At 44.8% G+C, this 20,979-nt stretch overlaps 1 protein-coding gene across 2 annotated transcripts; it reads left to right on the forward strand.

Moving 5' to 3' along the window:
* The first annotated feature begins 1,980 nt into the window (after positions 1–1,980).
* On the forward strand, positions 1,981–19,837 carry TSPAN33 (tetraspanin 33). Of its 2 annotated transcripts, XM_027840206.1 has the most exons (9): positions 1,981–2,299; positions 12,045–12,102; positions 12,733–12,860; positions 13,278–13,352; positions 15,259–15,354; positions 16,115–16,243; positions 16,877–17,038; positions 17,545–17,677; positions 18,498–19,837. In XM_027840206.1, exons 1-8 carry the CDS (start codon positions 2,195–2,197, stop codon positions 17,644–17,646), a joined length of 855 nt encoding a protein of 284 aa, XP_027696007.1. In that variant the 5' UTR covers positions 1,981–2,194; the 3' UTR covers positions 17,647–17,677; positions 18,498–19,837. The 2 variants fall into 2 exon arrangements, with proteins under 2 accessions (XP_027696007.1, XP_027696006.1); XM_027840205.1 differs by having other exon boundaries at positions 17,545–19,837.
* The last annotated feature ends 1,142 nt before the right edge of the window (positions 19,838–20,979 follow it).

Here is a 20,979-nt window from a genome sequence, read left to right on the forward strand (position 1 = left end):
CATGTGGCCTCAAGGCAGCGGGTTCCCCACCCCTGTTTGAGCAGATTCTGCCCTGAGGCTAGCGCCTGATTGGTTCAAGCAGCCTTGTCCCCAGAGTCCAGATCCGACCTCTTCCTTTGTGGCAGTTGCCACTGCCTTTTAAACTTCTACTGTACCACCTCCATGAAGTTTTTTGCAGTTTCTCTTTCTCCAGCTCCATGCTGTTTCTGCTTGACCAGTCAGGAGTTGGGTTCCTGTTTTGAGTTTTTAGACAGAACTCTGTGAACTGACTTTTAAAGCTCATCCTGAGGAACAGTCAATCATTCTTCTTCCTATAGTTGTTTCCTTGCTGATTGACTGAAGAAACTTATTTGTACCCCATTAAGAGCATACTTGCATGGGGTATCCAGGTGGTGCAATGGGTAAAGCACTGGCCCTGGAGTCAGAAGGACCTAAGTTCAAATCTGACCTCAGATATATAACATTGCTGTGTATGACTCTGGGCAAGTCACTTAACCCCAATTGCCTCACAAAAAGAGTATACTTGCAGCAGTCATATCTTTCACTCTTTAGCTTTACACCTCATTGTTGTTCCTTTTCTGTTATTAGGACCTGGGTTTTAAGGACCACTCGTTTTCAGAGGAAACTGAGGACCAGACTGGGAAAGTGACTTTCCTATCTCCTCAATGGCAGAGCCAGGACTGGAACCCAGATCTCTTGACTTCAAGTCAATAGGTGGCAGCATGGATAAATTGCTGGGCCTGGAGTTAGGAAGCCCTGAGTTCAAACTCCACCTCGGACTCGGACTTTGGACAAACCACTGAACCTCTGTCTAATTTAGTTTCCTCAACTGTAAAATGGGATCATAATAGCACTTACACCCCAGGGTTGTTATGAGGATCAAATGAAATAATCTTTGTAAAGTTCTTGACATGCTGTTGTTCAATTGCTTCAGTCATGTCTGATTCTTCTTGAGTCCTTGTGGAGTTTTCTTGGCAGAGATACTGGAGTGGTTTGCCATTTCCTTCCCCAGCTCTTTTTTACAGAAGAGGAAATGAGGCAGAGTCAAGTGACTTGCCCAGGGTCACACAGTTAGTAAGTATCTGAGATCAGAGTTGACTCCAGGCCCCTTCACTCTGCAACACCTAGCTTCCACCTGACACCTACTAGTTGCTTTTCCTCTTCCCCTCTAAACTGCTTTATATACCTTTTCAATTACTCTTTCTCCAAGATTAGTACTGATTTTTCTTCTCTGAACTCGCACTTCATTTTTAGTCAATACCAAGCAACTTGTTCTTAAATTTTCTCTAATTGATTCATGTATATTAATTTCAGTATCTAGCATAGTGTCTCACACACTGTGGGTACTTAGAAGTGTTTGTTGAATTTAATTACACTTGTCTCCCCATTTGAATTGTAAGAGCAGGAAGTGTCTCTTGTTCTTCCTATGAATTCCCCACCACAGCTGGAACAGGTGGTAGGCACATAGTAGGTTCTCCAAAAGTAACTGAAGAGTTGACTATTGGGGCAGCTAAGTTGCGCAGTGGATATAGCACTGACTCTGCGGTCAGGAGGACCTGAGTTGAAATCTGACCTCAGATAGGACACTTATTAGCTATGTGATCCTGGGCAAGTCACTAACCCCAACTGCCTAGCCCCCCCCCAAAAAAATTTGACCATTGTGTGTGTGCACTTATTTTGATTTGTGTGTGCAGTGTCTGGATTGTGTACCTTTCCTCCCCCTCACCTCTTTCCACTTGAGCAGCCGCAGCTTCGGCCCTTCCCTGGGAGGCCAGGGAAAACTACCGACCCTTTAAGAAGTTATCCCTCATAGAACAGGTGTTCCCCTCTCCTCTGGGAGAAGAGGGAATGGCTGGGTATTTAGTGACATCAACGACAGTCCAATGAGAAGCCAGATGGCCGACAGCGGTGCCAATGGGCGGTGGCTTGGGGCGGGCCAAATTTCCTGGGTGCGGGGAGGGGGAAGAGGTGGTCCTGCGGCCGCGGACTATCAGGGTTGCTTTGCCTGCTGGCGCTGGCTTGAGGCTGGCTTCCAGCGGTTCTCTCAGACATTCTTTCCATTCCCGGGAACGTTCTACCGCTGTCCAGCTACCTCCCAGGGCACGCGACTGCTATGTCCCTGGGCACGGTGTGAGCAGGTGGGCAGAGCAGTCACCAGGGAAATAGGCCCCCCAGGGGAGGCGGCAGCGGGGCCATGGCCCGGAGATCGGGACCAGCGCCGGCAGTCAATAGAGAGGAGTTCTCCTTCGTCAGCCCCGTGGTGAAATACCTGCTCTTTTTCTTCAATATGCTTTTTTGGGTGAGTCTCCGTCCGGAGATCGTGCACTTGGTGTTAGGAGACGATCTGAAGACGGAAAATACGGTAGTATCTGATCTGTGGCAAGGGGAAAGCGACAAGGGATAGCTCAGGATGCCCAACTCGGGGAGAATGTAGTGTGATGAGGGGCACTGTGATCCTTTTCTCTGGAGATAGGCACTTGGGATGATTTAACCCCGGGCAGAAACGCTGGGGCGATGTTGTATGGGGAGGGTGTGGAACAAAACTGGTGTTTGATCTAGGCAGCATTGTGGTGGAACCTTTGATCCCCAAGGAACCACCCTGTTGGGGTTTGTGTAGGGCTAAAGAACTGAGTTTGGATTGAGGGAACCATCTGTGTAACCCAGGTCTGAGAAGGGGGTCGCTAATCAGTTCTGAGGTTAGAACAGGGAACTTCCCGGCTTGCGATCTGAGAGAGACTGCACTTTGGTGAAAAAGAGGAAAAAGAAATGGCATTCCCTTGGAAGAGAGGATTCTATGCCGTGGGGATGGAAATCTTCCCCTGTTAGCTGTCGTTATAACCTCTGCTGTGGCCTAGAACAGGAATAGCTTCAGGATATGAATGTGTTTCACCTGACTGACTGCCTCACCTGTTGCCTTCTCTTTCCCAGAACAAGGTTATACTATGTCTTGTTTTTAACAATTTTAGACTTATTTAGAGGAGGCCTATTCCTTTGGGACATGCAGCTAGGGGTCCAGACAAAATCCCAATTGGTTGGCTGGAGTTAGAAAGATTTGGCAATGTCTGGAATCCAGAAGAGTGTATAGTTGCTCATGCACAACAGCAAGGCTTGGGTAGGGAAGGCAGAAATACCCTGTCTGGGCTTGCCACTCAAAATTTGGAGGGAAGATCTAGTATCTCAGCTCCCCAAATGCCTGATAGATCTCTTGGAAAGATGTCATATCCTGAGATGTCCCACAGAAAGTACCTGGAGTAACCCTTCCCTGCTTTGGTCATTCCAGGGAGTCTCCCACGTCTCCAAAACTGACTCTCTGGGTGCTTTTTTGTCTATCTCCAGACTCTGCTAGGTCCTAGAACTCAGACCTGAAATACAGAGGATGAGTGAGCCTAAATTGTTTCCAGAAAAAAAAAAATACACACTACAGCTCTAAGCCAATCATAGAAAGTCTTCAAAAGGGTCTGAGTATGGAATACATATAGGGAAAAGAAATGTTAAGTGTTGAGAATTGGCATCAGAGTTGAATTAGCCCATGGGCACACCAGGGAAAAAAATCCCAGTGATTCAGAGGGATGAAGTTCAGCTAATTCACAGAAAGAAATTCAGGGCTGAGGGTCACATAATAGGGTGAGTCATACCATTTTAGACCTTTAAGGAACCTTAATAATCTAGTGAACCACCCCAGCTCATTTCACAGATAAAAATATTGAGGTCCAAGGGGGCAGCTGAGAGGCACAGTGGATAGAGCACTGGCACTGGAGTCAGGAGGACCTGAGTTCAAATCTGCCTTCAGACACTTGAAACTTCCTAGCTGTGTGACCCTGGGCAAGTCACTTAATCCCAATTGCCTCACACACACAAAAAAAGAATATTGAGGTCCACAGAGGGCTTTGCCTGATGTCACACTAACGGCACTAGTTGCTAGGGGTAGAGACAAAGCTGAGAACTCAGTTTCTGAGTCTCCCTTCTGTGCCTTTTCCTTATTGCCTCTGGGTAAATAAAGCACATGCCTATGGTTGGGATGTCACCAGTTAATGACCATTCAAAGGTTTATAGTTGTGAGCCTCTAGTTTGAAGTTGGGAGGGTGAGGGGAAGAGGAGAGGTATTGAGGAGTAGCAGGAAATCCCTTTTACCACAGTCTGGAACTAAGGAGAATTGTTTAACCTTAGTCTTTCCAAGGAGGTGACAAATGCTACTGAAACCTCCCTCCCTGGTGCCCACACAACGCCTACTTCAGATGGCTATTTTGTTGGGGGCAGTGGGTCCAGGATTGTCATCACAATGACCTTGCCACCACCCCCTCCTTCTAACTTAACTTACTCTCCTTTGCCCTGTGTTCCATGTGACTCCTCAGCAGCCTCTTAGCCACAGCTGTTCTCTCCCAGTGGACACAGCTCAGTGAGTCTATTCTGTTTCACTTTTCGTTCATGAAACTTGTCTCTGTACTTTCCCCCTTCTCCCTCTCATCTGGGTTTGAGAGGCTTATAACTAGGAAGAGAGCTTAGCTCCTCAGACCCTCAGGAAATAATCTGTTCAGCAGTAGAAGGAACTTGGAGCAGCCAAACTGGAAGAATTTGAGTCAGAATAATGAGTGTTCTTCCTCAAATATACCTTAGCCTAAGTTCTAGAAGGTCTTCAGTTTTCTAACCAACTTGCAGTGTGACTGTGAGTCAAGGTATCTCCCTCTCTGTGCTTCATTTTTTCCCCTTTTAAGAGAAAAGAATTCCTGTCTAATAGCTATTTAACAGTAAAGGATTCAACGCTAGCACTAGACCTCAGTCTGTTTCTAGAAATGAATCTCTCTATGACCTCTTCTGTGGAGTGATGACCTTTCTAAAGGGTATGTTAAAAAAAAAAAAGAATATGTAATAAATGATTCTCCTATCTCCCAGTCCCTGGGCCATGGTCTTGACTCAACTTCATTCAGCTAGGGCCCTAGATGTAGATATGGAAGCAGAATGATGATCTTCCCATTCATCCTTCACGGAGTAGTTGTTGCTATTTTCCTTCACAGTGTTCAGTGATTCTACCAGCATGGTTCACTGGAAACATTGCCGGATTTGGCACCAAAGAACCTAGATTCAAATCTCACATCTGCCACTTATTAGCTATGTGACTTTGGGCAAATCATTTAACCTCTTGGGACCTTTGTCTTTGTCTATAAAACAAGGAGCTTAGAGATGATCTTCAAGGTGGCCCCTTCCAGCTTTATGATCAATTAGGACCCTTCTCTCCCTTATGTCTGAAGGATCCAAAGACAAGTACTGCTGGCCAGCTTCTTTCACAACCAGAGTATGCTCTGACCTGTTAAGGGGGCTGAAGGAATATTTGGGTGCTGTTTTGTGTCTGTGCCTGGAACATATTGGGAAGGCAGCTAGTATCTACCACTGCTTCTGTAGAAGCTCCATCCCTCGCAGTTACCTAGAGTCTGACCCTGGCTCTCAGAATGTGGAGTCTGAACCAAGAATGCCCTATATTAGAAGGGTCGGGGGAGTGATAGAAGGGAGGGCAGATTAGGGGAAGGGGTATTCAGAATGCATGCCATCTTAGGGTGGGGGAGGGGCAAGATGGGGAGAAAATTTGAAACTCAAAATCTTGTGGAAATGAATGTTGAAAACTAAAATAAATAAATAATAAAGGAAAAAAAGATAGGATAGCAATTAAAAAGAAAAAGAATGCCCTATATTATTCCTTTTACTTAGAAACGTTTGAGAATGTCCCCATGCCTTTGCTCTATCAACCATTCATGGAATGTGCTCATTCCTCATCTCTGCCTCTTAGAATCCCTAGCTTCTTCCAATAATCATCTGAAGTGCCTCTTTCTGCATGAAGCCTTTCCTAATCCTCACAGCTGCTCAGTGTTTTTCCCCTCAAAAAATGACCTCATACTTATTTTGTAGATACCTGCATATGTATCTTTGTCTTCCCTGGTAGCCTTAAGGCTACTCCTTAAAGCCAAGGACATTAGGTAGTTAGGTAGGTACATAATAGATACTTAATATATACTTATTGGTTGAGTGAAACTACCCTCCTAGAGTTGATATCTCCTTAGGATCCCTAGACCTGAATGAACCTTCCCAGGATCCTGGAAATTATATATGTTTCCTAGTTCAGAAGTAACTAATACTTTTCTTCCTGCATTGGTGAAATGCAATGGTTGGAGGTGGAGTAGGGAGAGAACAAAGGAGAGAGAAGATAAATATTTATCAGCCAGATGCAGAGGCTAAAGGGTTGAGGTGGCACACCCAATACTAACTGGGGAGCTTGACCCTGCCCAGATACTAGATGGTTTCATCTGGCACTCAGAGATGTCAATTGGGGTGAGTTCCAAATGTAGGGAGAGCCACAGAAGTCCATACCTTCAGTCCCAATAACCCAAGACAGGTCCTAACCGGCACAGGATAAGGGCTACCACACAAAGAATATTGGATTTAGAGCTGCTGGGACTTCACCGCATCTAGTCCAGGTAGTCTTAACCTTTTTGTGTGTGTGTATCATAGACACCTTTGGTGAAATCTATGGACCTCTTCTCAGAATGTTTTTAAATGAATAAAATAAAATAAAATACATAACAGTATAAAGGGAACCAATTATAATGAAATATATTGTTCTCAAATATAAAAAAAAAAAAGGTTCAAAGATCCAAGTTAAGAACCCCTGCTCTAATCCAACTCTACATCATTTCATGGATAAGGAAACTGGGCCCCTTGACCAGTGTCATACAAGTAGCAGAGCTAAGATTCTAAGCCAGGTCCTCTGACTCGAAACCCAGTGTTTTTTCTATACCATTCTAGGATCCATCTTCTTGCTCACTAACACTGGGCATGTTTCAAGATAGAGCATATCTCAAACTAATCCATGGACCAGCAACTTCAAGGCTATGAACCCAGATTTTAGACTTACAGTGTGACACTAAGTACCTCCTTCCCTTTATAACTCTGGGGAACCCAAACCAGCCAAACTGTGAAGAATGAAGCTAAAAGATCGTGGAACATAGTCATAGGACTCTAGAAATCACTTTAGTCTCATCCCTTCATTTTATATGAAGCTGAGACCTAGAGAGTTCATTGGACATGCATAGGGTGATGAAATAAATAAACGAACCAGGATTAACACCCAGGCTCTCTGACTCCAAATTCAGTGTTTTTATCACTATAACAGAGTGCTGCACAAAAAAAAGGCCAACAAGTCCACTTCTCAACATGACTAGTGTTGGTCTATGAATAACATCTATAACTGGTCCATTCTATTAAGGGGGTATCATTCAAAGAGCCACTAAAGAAACATAGTCTCAAGATAGTCAACAGCACAAAACAGGAAGAGATAAGGAAGAGAAATTACTAACCTCAAAACATGGGTACACAAAGAATATGTTATCCTTAGAAGTAAATGTCACTGTAATCTAATGCTTGTGAAGAAAATGAATTAGTCACAGAGCCAGGAATCTGAATTATGCTCAGAAATTCTGGGGCCTCCAGGAAGGATTATATTTTATCTAAACTTCTTACCTCCTCCAGTGCTCTGCACACAGTAGATACTTCCATGAGTAAGCATGTATGGTGGGCACTGAGAAAGGTACAAAGTTCATAAAAGTTGCCATTTCTGCCCCTTTTCCTAAAACTTTGCCTAAAGCTTTCCCAGAGCTTTTCCTGAAGGCCTATTATGCAATTGATACCTAGCAGTTTCTCCTATTCTTTCTCTATACTGATCTTTCCCTCATCACAGGGTGGGATTTCCAAAAATGGCTTGGACTCAAAATCTACCTTCTCCTACCTCCTGCTTTAAACTTCAGGAGGGAGCCAAGCACAGGACACCTTCAGTCCCATACAATATGGTGTCCTCTTCCCAGATTCAGGGAGTTACCAGGGGTTGCCCTGGGCTCCCCCTGGGCTCCAGACATGCTGGCTCTCTGCCACCTTGCCTCTGAAGGCCACAAGCACTATGTCAGCTCTGGCTTTTTCTTTACTTTCCTCTCTAGGGGGATAGATAAACATAAGGGTCTGCTGGCAAGTGTTTAACAACTGGATCTCTGGGGGGGGAGGTGTGCTCAGGACACACTTTTAAGTTTACACTGCACCATTAACATTTTCCCCATCACTTAAGCCTAGACAATCAACAAAACAATAAATTAAGCCCTGATTTATAGTGCTGCTGATTGCCAAGGTGTAAATGCTCACATTGAAAATTTAACAATTGGCTTCAGCACACTGTAGGATGAGCCTTTTCCCAGGGCCAGAATCTTCCGTGTATTTTCCAAGTAGACTCTAGGCAGAACCTATGGATTTCCTCTTCCTTCTCATGTTGTACTTAGGGGAGAGGGACATAAAGCAATGTTTTGGGTTTTGTTTTTTTAAATGCCGCTAGCGGCTATTGTTAGAAGCTGTGGTAGGAACTTCCCTTGGGAGACATGAAGGAGAAGCAGGAGATGGATAGAGCAGCATGTCACAGTGGAAAAAATGTTGAGTTTGCAGCCAACAGACCTGGGTTCAAATGCTAGATTTATCACTACCTGAATCACTTTAAGCAAATCCTTTCAGGGAGCCAAGTGGTGAGATGAATAGAGCACTGGCCCTGGAGTCAGGAAGACCTGAGTTCCAATCTGACCTCAGACTCTTATAAACTGTGTAACCCTGCGCAAGTCCCTTAACCTTGATTGGCTTAAAAAAAAGAAAGAAAAAAAAAGTAAATTATTTAGCCTCCTGAGCCTCTGTTTCCTCTAAAATGAGGAAGTTGGACTATGTGGTTTTTATGTTCCCTTCTAATCCTAAATCTAGGGTCCAATGTCCAGAAATTCTATTCTTCCCTCTCTAGGTGAGAATCAGTTCTTGAGCCTTTCTTATACTCTCACATTCCAACCCACATCATTGTTCTTAGCTAGCTTAACCTGTTCCAAGCTCCTCTCCTTGGATTGCTTTTCTGGAGTTGCTCTGTTTCTTGAGGCAATTAGGGTTAAGTGACTTGCCCAGGGTCTCACAGCTAGTAAGGGTCTGAGGCCATATTTGAATTCAGGTCCTCCTGACTCCAGGGCCAGTGCTCTATCTACTTCACCACCTAGCTGCCTCTGGAGTTTCTGAGGAGGTTTCTCCCATGATAAAGAAGCATATCCCCTGGGAAGCAGGCCCAGAAAAAAGAGCTTGCTCCAAGTCCCCAGCATTCCCACAGTAAAGCTAGCAGTCTGATTGTCCCAATCTAGTACCCTACATCCTATCCCCACTTAGCTCCTTCTTCTTAGAGCCTGCAATTCTTCAGTGAGGTTTGGTACGTGAATCTCACTTGAGGAAAACATGAAAAAAAAAATTCAAAACTACAGACTCAGTAAGCCATGGATTAGTTCCTGGCCTTTCTGGCCCTTGAAAGGATTTTTTGGTTCAGGCAAGGACACGTAGACTTTTAGGGCTGGAAAACACCTGACGATCCTTTGGTACAAACTCTTTAATTTTACAGAGGAAGAAGATGAGGCTATGAATGATAAAGTGATTATCTCCAGGTCAGAGAGCCAATTAATGGCAGAAGGTGAACTTGAGCCCAAGTCTCCCGTCCCAACGTCAGCGTTCTTTCCACTAAAACACTTTGTTCTGAGAAGTTCTAGATGAATATTAGTCTCCAGCTGACTCAGGAAGATGGATGAATGATGATGGTACAGTGGGCCCAGAGAAGACAGTTGGTCCAAAGCAGCTTACCTAGTACATTTGAAATGATCTGAATCAGAACATTTTTAATTTATGTAGAATTTCCCACAAGCATGTCTTTTTTTTCTTGCATAGTTATATCTATAAGATAATAATAATAGTTTGTACTTATGTAGCATTTTACAGTTAAAAAGCAGTTTACATGCTTTGAAAGACTTAAGAATACTGACCAATCATGATTCCAGAGAACCAATGATAAAAGTGTGCTACCTACCTCCTGATGGAGATAGGATGGACTCAGGGTAAGACATAATTTTTGGAATGGAGCCAATCCAGAAATTTGCTTTGACTATTTAAAACGATTTTGTTTTTCTTTTATTTTTCCCTAATGGGAGATGGGAGATAAATGGAAAGAAAACAAATTTTTGTTAATTTTTAAAAATTACATTTTAAAAAGCAATTTCTAAACATTTTCTTTTAATTCTTACAACAACCCTGTGAGGTAGGTAGTTCAAATATTTCCCCCATTTTACAGATGAAGAAACTGAGACTTAGCAAAGATAAATCACTTGCCTAAATCACACAGTTAGTAAATGGTAGAGCTTGAACCAAAACTCAGATCCTCTAACCCTCAGGGCCAGTGCAGTTTTCAGCCTCCCACACTTACTCCTAAGGAGTTTATTCCCTGGAAGATTTCCTGATAGCCAGACACATAGAGGTAGAATCATCAGCAGATGCTGCTGATGTTTTCTGTCTTTAGCCGGAAAGAAAGGGACCCACCAGAATGTTCTAGTGGGACAAGTGGACTCAAAAGACCAGGTCAGAGGGAGAGGGATAAATGGCCCTGAGAAGGAGGCCTAGAGGTGAGGTTAGGCACCTGATGTAAAAGAAAAAGTTGGTATTTGCTTGCTTTTGCTGCTACAGACCCTAAACGTGTCTCTGGATGAAAGGAAGACACCTTCCTGTCATTCCCCCTGGGTCCCCTTCTTCCTCCAAATAATTATAGGCTTATAAATGGAATTACAGTGAATTACATTGGGATAATAGACATCTCTAATTCTGTACTTGCTATTTTTAGTTCTGCTGTGTCGGGACTACTTAAAAAATTATGGTTCTCGATTAGAATTAGACACGTTAAAAAAAAAAAAGTCCAAGGAGAATAAGAACATGGGCTCAACAGAAATAAAGAGATCATTTATCCAAAAAAGTGTTGTCTGAAGGCAGAGCCAAACATTAAGGGAAAGGAGTTGGGAAAGGGTCTCTGAAAGAGATACTAGGGTGGGAAAGAGTCCTTGAAAGAGATGGGGGGGAGGGGCAGGAAAGAATCCCCAGAAGAGGTAACAGTGAGGGTAGAGAGGAGTGGGAAAGGGTCCACAAAAATGTTATGTCCTTTAGTGCCAACATTGTTTTGCAGCTTGAAGGTGCCCATAAAGAGGCCTCTTCGAAAAATGACTTTGAGCCTTGTGGTCCAGTCTGATCCTGTCCCTGGGAGCCAACTTCCACAGCCCTCCCACTGTCCTACCTCTTTCTCCCAAGTCTACCACCCCGAAGCTGTCTTCTTCCAGCCACAGTAGAGGGAGGAACTCAGCCAGCAACAACCACCCCAGGGCTCCTTGACCCCTTCCCCATTGAGTTGTTTGAGTCCCTGCTGCTGAGAACTCCCTTCAGCCAAAGCGGTGCCCCAGCCATCACCATGGTGACAGCATGCTGCTGCTTAGCACCAGCCTGGGGACTAGGCAAACTGAAAGGGGAGGTGTTCAATAGGGCTGTCCTTCTCCCTTAGTGGAGGATAGGAAAGGCTCTTACTGGAGCTCCTGTTAGACTCCATTGAGCTAATTCCCCCTGGGGGCAGCCAGGAATTTAAGGTGGACAAATTCTGCCCACTCTGCAACCCAAGTTTTTATATATAAACACACTATCTGGTTCAAATAGCTAACCTTCCACTCTCCCCCAGGGGACCTCCACCCTGCCTTTTAGCCTATTGAGAATACAGATCTGTTCAAATCTAAGGATACCCTAACCCTAAGACTGTCTAGCTCTCCTTGCTAATATAATGATAATCAATGTTGATTTAAGGTTTTTAATAACTTTGCATGTGTTATCTCATTTTGATCCTCACAATTCTGCGAAATGGGTACTGCAAGAGAATATTATCCCCATTTTAAAGATGAAACTAAAGCTCAGTCAAAGCAGTTAAGTGACTTTGCCCAAACAGGTAATAATAAGGGCAGGATTCAAATTCAGGTCTTGACTGTCACTAATTCCAGCATTGTTTCTATTATATCATACTGGGGCTTTTAGTCTCAGAGATCTAAAAGTTCACCTCATTGTCCTGTTCCCAACATGCCCCAAAGCCAGATTCTATTTTTGAGTTCTTGGGTCTCTAGTCTAAAAGTCAGCTTTCTTTCTCTTTCTAGGTAATCTCCATGGTACTGGTTGCCATAGGAGTCTATGCACGGCTAATGAAGCATGCAGGTGAGTACAGAGCCCGTTCTCTCTCTACGTAGGATCCTGACCTTGTCCCCTTTCCAGCTAGTCCCCATATCTCTTTTTCTACTCTCACCTCTTTACCCTAACCCATAACCCAAAAGAGCTTTTGGGGATATCTGTCTGGCCAACAGTTAAAAGAAGCTACTCTGAGTAGAATGCCATCTAGGCTTGCCAACTCTCCTGGACTCTTTCAAGGTGCACCCAACTCCAAAAGCATAGGACTGAGGTGATCAGGGGTTAGGAAACAAAGTAATTCTACCACCCAAGCAGTGAGGTAACAAGACCTCGACATCCTAATGGAGACCAACCTCCTGGCAATAATCCCAGGAACTGAAATATGTAGAGCTCAATAGACTAATGACTTTCTGCTTTTCAGCCAGGAAACCATCCCCCACTCAGGTACCAAAGTCCACCTCCCAACTACGGCTGTCTATTATATCATGTATTATATTAAAGCCACCAGAGTGGCTCTCTGCTACCCTCTTGTGGTGGTCAAAACTGAGACTTGACTTTTGTAAGCAAGTACGAAGAACTGTGATTGTCTGGCTTGGCAAGGGTGGTGAATCTCGGAGCAAACAGGAATTGTGAGGCAGCTTATATTATGTGTCCCCTCAGAGGCAGCTATGGCCTACCGGGCAGTGGACCCAGCCATCCTGCTAATCGTAGTGGGCATCCTCATGTTTCTGATCACCTTCTGTGGCTGCATTGGATCCCTTCGTGAAAACATCTGCCTCCTGCAAACGGTAAAGGACTGTTAAGGACTAAGACTCCTAGATTCCATTCTGAGATCTCTGTTGACTTCTTGGGTCCTGCTACCTTATTCCCAGTTTTAAACTTGGATGGAGACCCCTCCTTCCTCTTCCCCAAAGCTTACAGTAATTATCTATGCCCATTTCCCTCAAATACACTAGGCATTATTATATCTGCATTTAGTAAGGCATGGCTCAGTGGTGGATGTAGTGATCTTAGAAAAATGCTACATGGTAGTCCCATCACTCCCTGCACTTAAATCCAATTCACTCAAAAGCCAAGATATCACCTTTGTGATGTCTTCCGTCCTCTTCAAGAAGAAAGGACAAACAGCAGCAGTCTACAAGAGAGTGGCACCCAAAATCAGTGACAAGCATCTCTCTCTTTCTCCCATCCCTGTCTTCCCACAGTTCTCTCTGTGTCTCACCATCGTGTTCCTGCTCCAGTTGGCTGCCGGAGTCCTGGGCTTTGTTTTTTCAGACAAGGTAGCGTGGTTGGTAAAAGGGAGCCTTTTACGTTAGAGATAAAGAGAGGAAGAGAATGGTCCTTCCCATTATAAGCTTTCTTAGCTTCAGTTCTCCATCTCCTAAGCAAAATTGGCCTTTAGAAATTCTAGTTCAGGCCAAGTGACCAATCACCCAAACTACTATATTTAAAAGTGGTTGGAAGAGGATTTGTTTGTTCTTGGAATAAGTTTTATTTCCCTTTATTCCCCAACTTGGGGGATCCAAATTCCAGGGTTGAGATCCCAGAATTTAAGAAGATGCATCCAGAGTGAAACTAGTCAGCAGATTTTCACTGCCAATAGCTGAACAAAATGCAGAAATTGAGTTGTTAGTAACTGAGCAATTTACATCTTTGTTGACAAAATAGGAAAAACAAAACAGCAGCTCAGCCTGCACTGTGGCTGGAAGAACTGCCATTTCTTTTATTCCCCCCAGGGGTCAGTGTTTTTGTTCAACACCTCCTGACAAATCTCCAATTTCTTAGCTTGATCTTGAGAGTCAACAAGTATTTTTTGAGGGGCTACACACAAGAGTACCTCAAAGGTGGACTCAGCTTGCTTTAGAAACAGTCAATGTTATTCTCCCTCCAGCTCCAAGTGCTACTCTTTCCTTGTCCTACGATGAGTTTACTCCCTAGACCACAAGCCATTCCAAAGGACCCCCACAAAGAGGAGCTGTCCTAGATGACAGTAAAAGCCAACTCTGACATCTCCCTCTTTTTGTGGCACCTAGATAGCTGGAAATGGGCTCTTGATGCTGGAACTGGTCTCTATTTTTGATGCTCTCTTAGATAAGGAAGGTTGGTCAGAGTCAATTTAATTGCTGCTGTAAAACCTATAAGCCTACAATGTGCTGGTACAAAAGGAGAAGATTGCCAATAGAAAGAAGAGACAAGGGCTGAGATCAGACTTTGGACAGGACCCTCCTCCCTCATTTTAAAAGTTAGGGAAAAGGATGAGGCAGCAAAGGTAACAGAGAAGGTGGCTTATAAGAGAGCTCAGCCCTCAAGGAGTTTATAATTTATTAAGGGAAAAAATATGGTACACAAATAACTCTAATATAAAATAGGATTATGTGAAGTTCATCCTCCACTAAAATCCTCCTCCTCTGATGCTTTATTACAACATGGAGGTGACCCTGGGTTAAACAAAACAAAACTCTAGGAGGTTTTACAAAACTGGGAAGGTCTCAAGGGCTGCCCTTGAGATGGACTGTATGTGTGTCATCTGAGGATCAGCCTAGTTAAATTTGGTTAGTTATTACCAGTTTGGCTATAGGGCAATGAAATTTTCAGCCACAACTACATTCAAAGACCAATTTATAGAGAAGCTACGATCTGCATAGGTGGACCCACATTAATGAAATTACATTTCTTTGAGATATAATAATAATAATAAATAATAAATATTGACATAGCATTTTAAGGTCTACAAAGCATATTATATACACCAGCATTTATTAAGCACCTTTTATGTATTTATTAATCTATTATTATTAATTTATTATATAATTATTTATTTACTAATTAGCATTATTTATGTGTCAAATGCTGTGCTAAGCACTGTAGCAGATAGATACTACTACAGGTGGTATTAACCCCATTTCACTGATGAGGAACCAAACTTAGAGAATTTGTGACATACTAATGGTCACACAGCTAATGTCATCAGGATGTGAACCCAGATCTTTCTGCTTTTAAGTCTAGCATTCTGGTCACTATACTTTGCCACTTATTGTATTAATATATAAACACAAAAAGTTCAGAAGAAAAGTAAAAAAAAAAAACTATGTGAGATTTCAGAGTACACCCTGCCCTCTGGAATGGCAGAAACAAGAGGGATAAGTGTCCTACTATATATCACATCTCTCCCCGTGTTTCTGGCAGGCTCGTGGAAAAGTGAGTGAAATCATCAACAATGCCATTGTACACTACCGAGATGACCTGGACCTACAGAACCTCATTGACTTTGGTCAGAACGAGGTATGGACTAGATGGTGGGCTTAGTCATCTGGGAAGCCATGGGCAAGAGCTCAGCTGACTCCAAGAGATAGTCAGTTTTCTGGTCCCATCGATATTTTTGCTCCCCATTTACTCTGCACAGCGTCCATCAGAGTGCCATGCAAACATAGGTGCTCTTTGGTGACAGTGATGCTCAATCCTATCCCAAACGTGACATTTGACTTTGGGGGATTTTACTGGTTTCTGTTCCATATTCTTGGCTTCTACAACCAATTTTCTGAGGTTTTCTTGAATGGATCTTCTGTTTCTACTCCCATATGCTTCAGTTGTCCCCTTGCTCATTGTTTGGATCCCAAGGGAAAATCTGCAGCACCAGATTTTATTTCTTTAGCAAACATTTTTTGAAAACCTACTGTGTGCAAGGCACTATGCTAGTTACTGTGGGTTCTACAAAGATGAATAAAACAGCCTCTGCCCTCAAGGAGCTTAGAATTTAATAGAGATGACAGGTGTGCAAATAACTCATGCAAGGCAGAATGTGAACAATACTGTAGGTGAGGTATAAAGTATTATAGGAATGAAGGGAAGTAGAGATCACTTCCAATTGGGCTGACCAGCAAATGCTTTAGCTCACAGGAATCAGAACCCTGGCCCATATAAGATTTCCTGAAATCAGTAAAAACCTAACATGGACTTGTGGAGGGTTCTGAGTTCTCACCATGGCTCTCCCCTGTGTTCAAAGTGGGTAATTCTTAACCTGCATAGATGGGCTTCTTTGCAGTTCCACTGCTGTGGTGGTATCTCCTACAAGGACTGGTCCCAGAACATGTATTTCAACTGTACAGAAGACAACCCCAGCCGGGAGCGATGTTCTGTGCCTTTCTCCTGCTGCCTGCACAAATCCAGCCAGGTGAGCTGCCTTCTCTACTGTTTCCTCTTAGCCACTGATGATGATGAACAAGGGCAGTTGTTGGTTGCAAATCCTAAAAGATCCATGGGAAGTAGTTTAGGGGTAGTCAGAACCCTACCCCCTCCATAAAATTAGGCTTCCTCCCACCCAGGACAGCCACTAAATGAAACTTTCAAATGTGATTCCTACTGACCCACCCTTTCCTGTAGGCCAAGGGTCTCATCTTGGGATATAGGGGAGGAGAGGAGAAGGAAGAGAATGAGGAAGAGAGGGAGGGGGAAAAAGAGGGAGAGAAGAAGGACCTAGACATTTACAGGACAAAAGGAGTTGGATTTGGATTGAGAAGCCTTCCTACCTAGTTATTTCCAAATGTACCCCTGAAACATTGTGGGGTATAGAAAAGATAGGCAGCTTATTGACTAGGGTCTGAAGTGGGAAATGGGTGGGAATTCCATTTGGTTTTTCATCTCCCTTCCACTCTTTTCCCACCTTCCCACTTTCTCCTCATCCCCCTTGCTCCCTTCCCCCATTACTCCTTTCCCTCCCTCTTTCCCTTGCTTTTTTCTTCCTTCCTTCTCTTTCCCCTCTTTTCTCTTCCTTCCTTCCTTCCTCTTTTTCTCCTTCTGCCTCCAGACAGTAATCAACACCATGTGTGGCCAAGGTGCGCAAGCTCTTGATTACCTGGAGTCTAGTAAAGTCATCTACACCAATGGCTGCATCGACAAGCTAGTCAACTGGATCCATAGCAACCTCTTCCTCATTGGGGGTGTGGCGCTGGGCCTAGCCATCCCTCAGGTAACTCATCCGGCAGAGTTTGTGAACTGGGTTAGGCTAAAAGAAGCCCTAATTCCTCTACCATAGAGGCTGCTAGAAGGTTGTACCCCAGGGGACCAGCACTAGGGCCTGGGTATTGAAAGAGCTTTTTATATAAGAGACTGGGGCACTAAGACAAAAAAGGATGGTGGCAGAAAGGGAATAAGCATTTATTTAGTGCCTATGAGCCAGTTACTGTTCTATGCTCTTTTTACAAATATTATCTCATTTGATTCTTACCCTGGCAGGTGGGCACTATTATGATCGCCATTTTATTGTTGAGGAAACTGAGGCAAACAGAAATTAAATAACTTGCCCAGTGTCACACAGCTAGTAAGTTTCTGAGCTCAGATTTCCTGACTCCAAGCCCTCTATCCCAACTGCCAGCTGTCCCTGGCAGGGCAGGTAGCCTGGGACTCAGTGGTAAAGATGGGGAGCAAAGGACAGGGGAAGTATTATTAAAGACCAAATTCCTTTGCCTCTCTCAGCTGGTGGGCATCCTGCTATCTCAGATCCTTATCAATCAGATCAAAGATCAGGTCAAGTTACAACTCTACAATCGGCAGCACCGGGCTGACCCATGGTACTGAACACCCATCCATTCCCCCGCCAGGATGAAAGGTGGGCATCATCTACTGACAGCACTGGGCACAGCTCTGGGCAAAAAACAGAGACATGGATTCCCCTCGCCCAGTGATGAAGAGCAAGCCCCAGACAGGCAGACAAAGGCAAGACATGTAGATGGCCTTCATCACAGAAGCATGGTCCTCCCTCACCTGGGGCTGTGCCACAGTTTTCTGAGAGAGGTTTTTTGGTTTGGTTTGGTTTTTAATCTGTTGGGTCTGTTTGGGGGTTTTTAAAGTTGCATTTAAACAAAAAATGTTTTAGGGGATGCCGGTTACACAGTGTTGCAATAGGACTAGCCTCCTCCTCATGCAGGCATCACAGTAACCAGCCCAGCCTTTTCTGTCCCTGGACACTCTCAAATTAGTGCCAACTAGCTTTGGGCACTGGAGGGAGTAGTACACCAGTAGCCCCTGCCCTGGGTCCAGCTGGCATGGTACCAGCTCCAGAAGCTTGACTCTGAAGGAGGGGGAGGATAGTGATCGTAGGAGTCAAATGGGGACAGTTATGTATGTGTTGGGTAGGACTGTGGAAAGGGATATATCTGCCAACTCCCTATTCCGTGTTCCCCCTTAGACAATCAGAGCCAACAACTCCATCCTGACCCCTCCTTCATTTCCATGGAAATATGGTCATAAGGGGGCAGGGAAAGCTATTGCAGCCAAATTCATCATTTAAAAAAAAAAAAAAAGCTTGGAATTATGGTATCTTTTTTGGCTTGTTCCTGGGGACCGTCCCAGCAGCAGCCAAGAAGGAGGTGACACAGCCACACATACCCTTTTAGCCTCTTCCTCTCGCCTCTTTCCTCAATGAACAGGCATTTTCTTGGGCACATGGAGATATAAAAGACAATAACCTCCTATCCTTCCTCATCTCCCAGCACTAAGACTGGCATCGTGTGTAACCTAGAGCTCTATGTTTCTACAAGGTGAGAAACAGGAATCCTGCAGCATTAGAAAAGGAGGTGCAGTAAAAAGTATTCATCTGTGGTGAGCTCAGCTCCGTGACCATACAGTCCTGGAAGCTTGGAGGAGACAGGGTGAGGGCCACGGGCCTTCTGGGTGGTAACTCTTCTCTTGTGTCCTGTTTTGAGGGAGGGAGGGCAGGGAGCAAAACAGCTCTATAATGGCCTCAGTACCGTGGAAGTGATCGATCCCTATTTTCCACCCCCCACCTCTCCAATTGGGTACCCCAATTCTTAGTGATTCCCAATCTAGTGTTTAAGATGCCTTGGGGTTTCCTAATTATCTCAAGCAGTGTCATAAACGTCTCCTAACAAAACTAATTTCAAATCACTTTAATTAGAAAAACGTGTCATTCAACAGTTGGGTGGGGCGGGGCAGGTGTCAGGAAATCCAGCCACTTCGCTCATTGGTCCAGCCTCTACATTATAGGGTGGGAGAAGAATCCCTCCCTCCCGGGTCCGGGCCAGGTCTTGCTCTCTCTGCCCTACCTTTCTCAGAAGGCTTTTAGTCCAACTCATTCAGGCTTCCTGGCCTTCAGCCCACCTTGCTCCAGTCTAGATGGAGAAAGAGCAGCCACCTCTCCGGACCTGGAGACTGGTGTTTGTGCAGGCCACCAGCGGGGAGGGGGTGGGGGTAGCAGGGTTGCCATAGTCTCAGACTGAATGGAGACTGCTCCCAGTTGCTTGGGCCTCCGCGGCTGTGCGTGGGCGGGGAACCTGGAGGGGCGTGGCCACTTCTCCGAAAGATACTTAGCCGGGCAAAGCACAGCTGGGGCTTAGTGGGTGGTCCCACCCTACATATCTTCTCGCACCTCTTCCAGGTTCTCGGAGTAGTGTGTCCTGACCTGGCCTCCAAGCTGGGGGGAGTGTGGAGTGTAGAAGGTAGAGGGGGCCCAAGACTGGTGCTCTTGCAGCCCTCTTTCTCCCTACCTTTATGAGTCAGCCACAATCCACTCTCCCCCAGAGTTCTGGTGCTCGAACCCCGTCCCTGGTTTCAGGTCTGTCCAGACCGTGTACCGGATGGTTCAATCGCTTTAAAAGCTTTGATACAATTCAATATAAAATATGTACCTCTAAGGCAAAAACGGGCATGGCAAGGACTAGGGAAGGGTTTTTTTTCTCTTGTGTGGGGCTGTCCACCAGGCTGATAAGGGAAAGTTCATACAATAAACACTGAATGGGACGGAACATAATTCTTTTTGAATTCTTTCTTCCTAAACCTACTCTCCCAAAGCCCCTCCTGATTCTTGAAGGGCACCACACCCTACAAGCCACTGGGGCACCTGGCCTGTAGTTTAGTCCAGGAATCTAGGCCACAGGTTCCCTATTCCTGATTTAGTCTCTACTGGGAAAGAAAAAGAAACAACCAAAACAACAAATAAGAGCCTTTCATTCTAGGGACTAGGAGTGGGAAACTATGTCACCGGGTAATGCTCACTGGGGTAGGGGGACATAACTTTTATGCTTTTGCTGCTTTCCAAGCTAACAAACTCTTGCGAAAGCCATTTGGGAGTGGGGGCAGTGCCCGTGTCTGCCTTACTTTTGGGGTTGATTTGGGTAGGAGGACTCATGGGTCCTTTTAACCCAGACGGAGCAAACCTAATCAAGGAACTGGGACAGCTGAAAAGAGCCCGAAGCCCTGAATTTCAGTCCTGGTCCTTCCTACTTCATTGCTTCCTATCTGGGGGGGGGGGGGGGGAAGCCTCTTCCCCCCAGCTTCAAAGTGGGGGATCCTGGGGTGGAAATAAAAGCACCCCAGGGTGGTAGAAGAAAGATTTTCTGTCCATGAACTCGGGGTCTTTTACCACTCACCTATTGTGTCTTATTTCCCACACCTATGTCTCAATAATAGCAACTTCAGCCCACTGAGCTTGGAGTGTAGGCTGCAAACCAACTTCCCTCAGTTCTGCCACATGAAATCCTTTTCTCTGAAATTAGGGCTGACACACAATTTAAATGCCAATAGGTCCTTCAGTTTTTGTGGTGCTGAGACTCCTCCCAGGAAAATCACAAATAGCCATACATCTGTTATTCAGTACCCTCCAACTTGGGGAGTGGTTTGCTATTTCCTTCTCCAGGTCATAAGGAAACTGAGGTGAGCAGGGTTAAGTGACTTACTCAGGGTCAGATTTGAACTCAGGAAGATGAGTCTTCCTGACTCCAGGCCTGGCACTCTATCCACTGTGCCACTTAGCTGCCCCATCACCATCCCTCTAGACCAGGGGTAGGGAACCTGCAGCCTCGGGACCACCTGTGATCTTCTAGGTCCTTGGATATAGCCTTTTGACTGAGTCCGAGTTTTATAGAACAAATCCTTTTATTAAGAGGATTTGTT

The sequence above is a fragment of the Vombatus ursinus genome, unplaced genomic scaffold, assembly GCF_900497805.2.
Source record: "Vombatus ursinus unplaced genomic scaffold, bare-nosed wombat genome assembly UNPS02014839.1, whole genome shotgun sequence".
NCBI lineage: Eukaryota > Metazoa > Chordata > Mammalia > Diprotodontia > Vombatidae > Vombatus > Vombatus ursinus.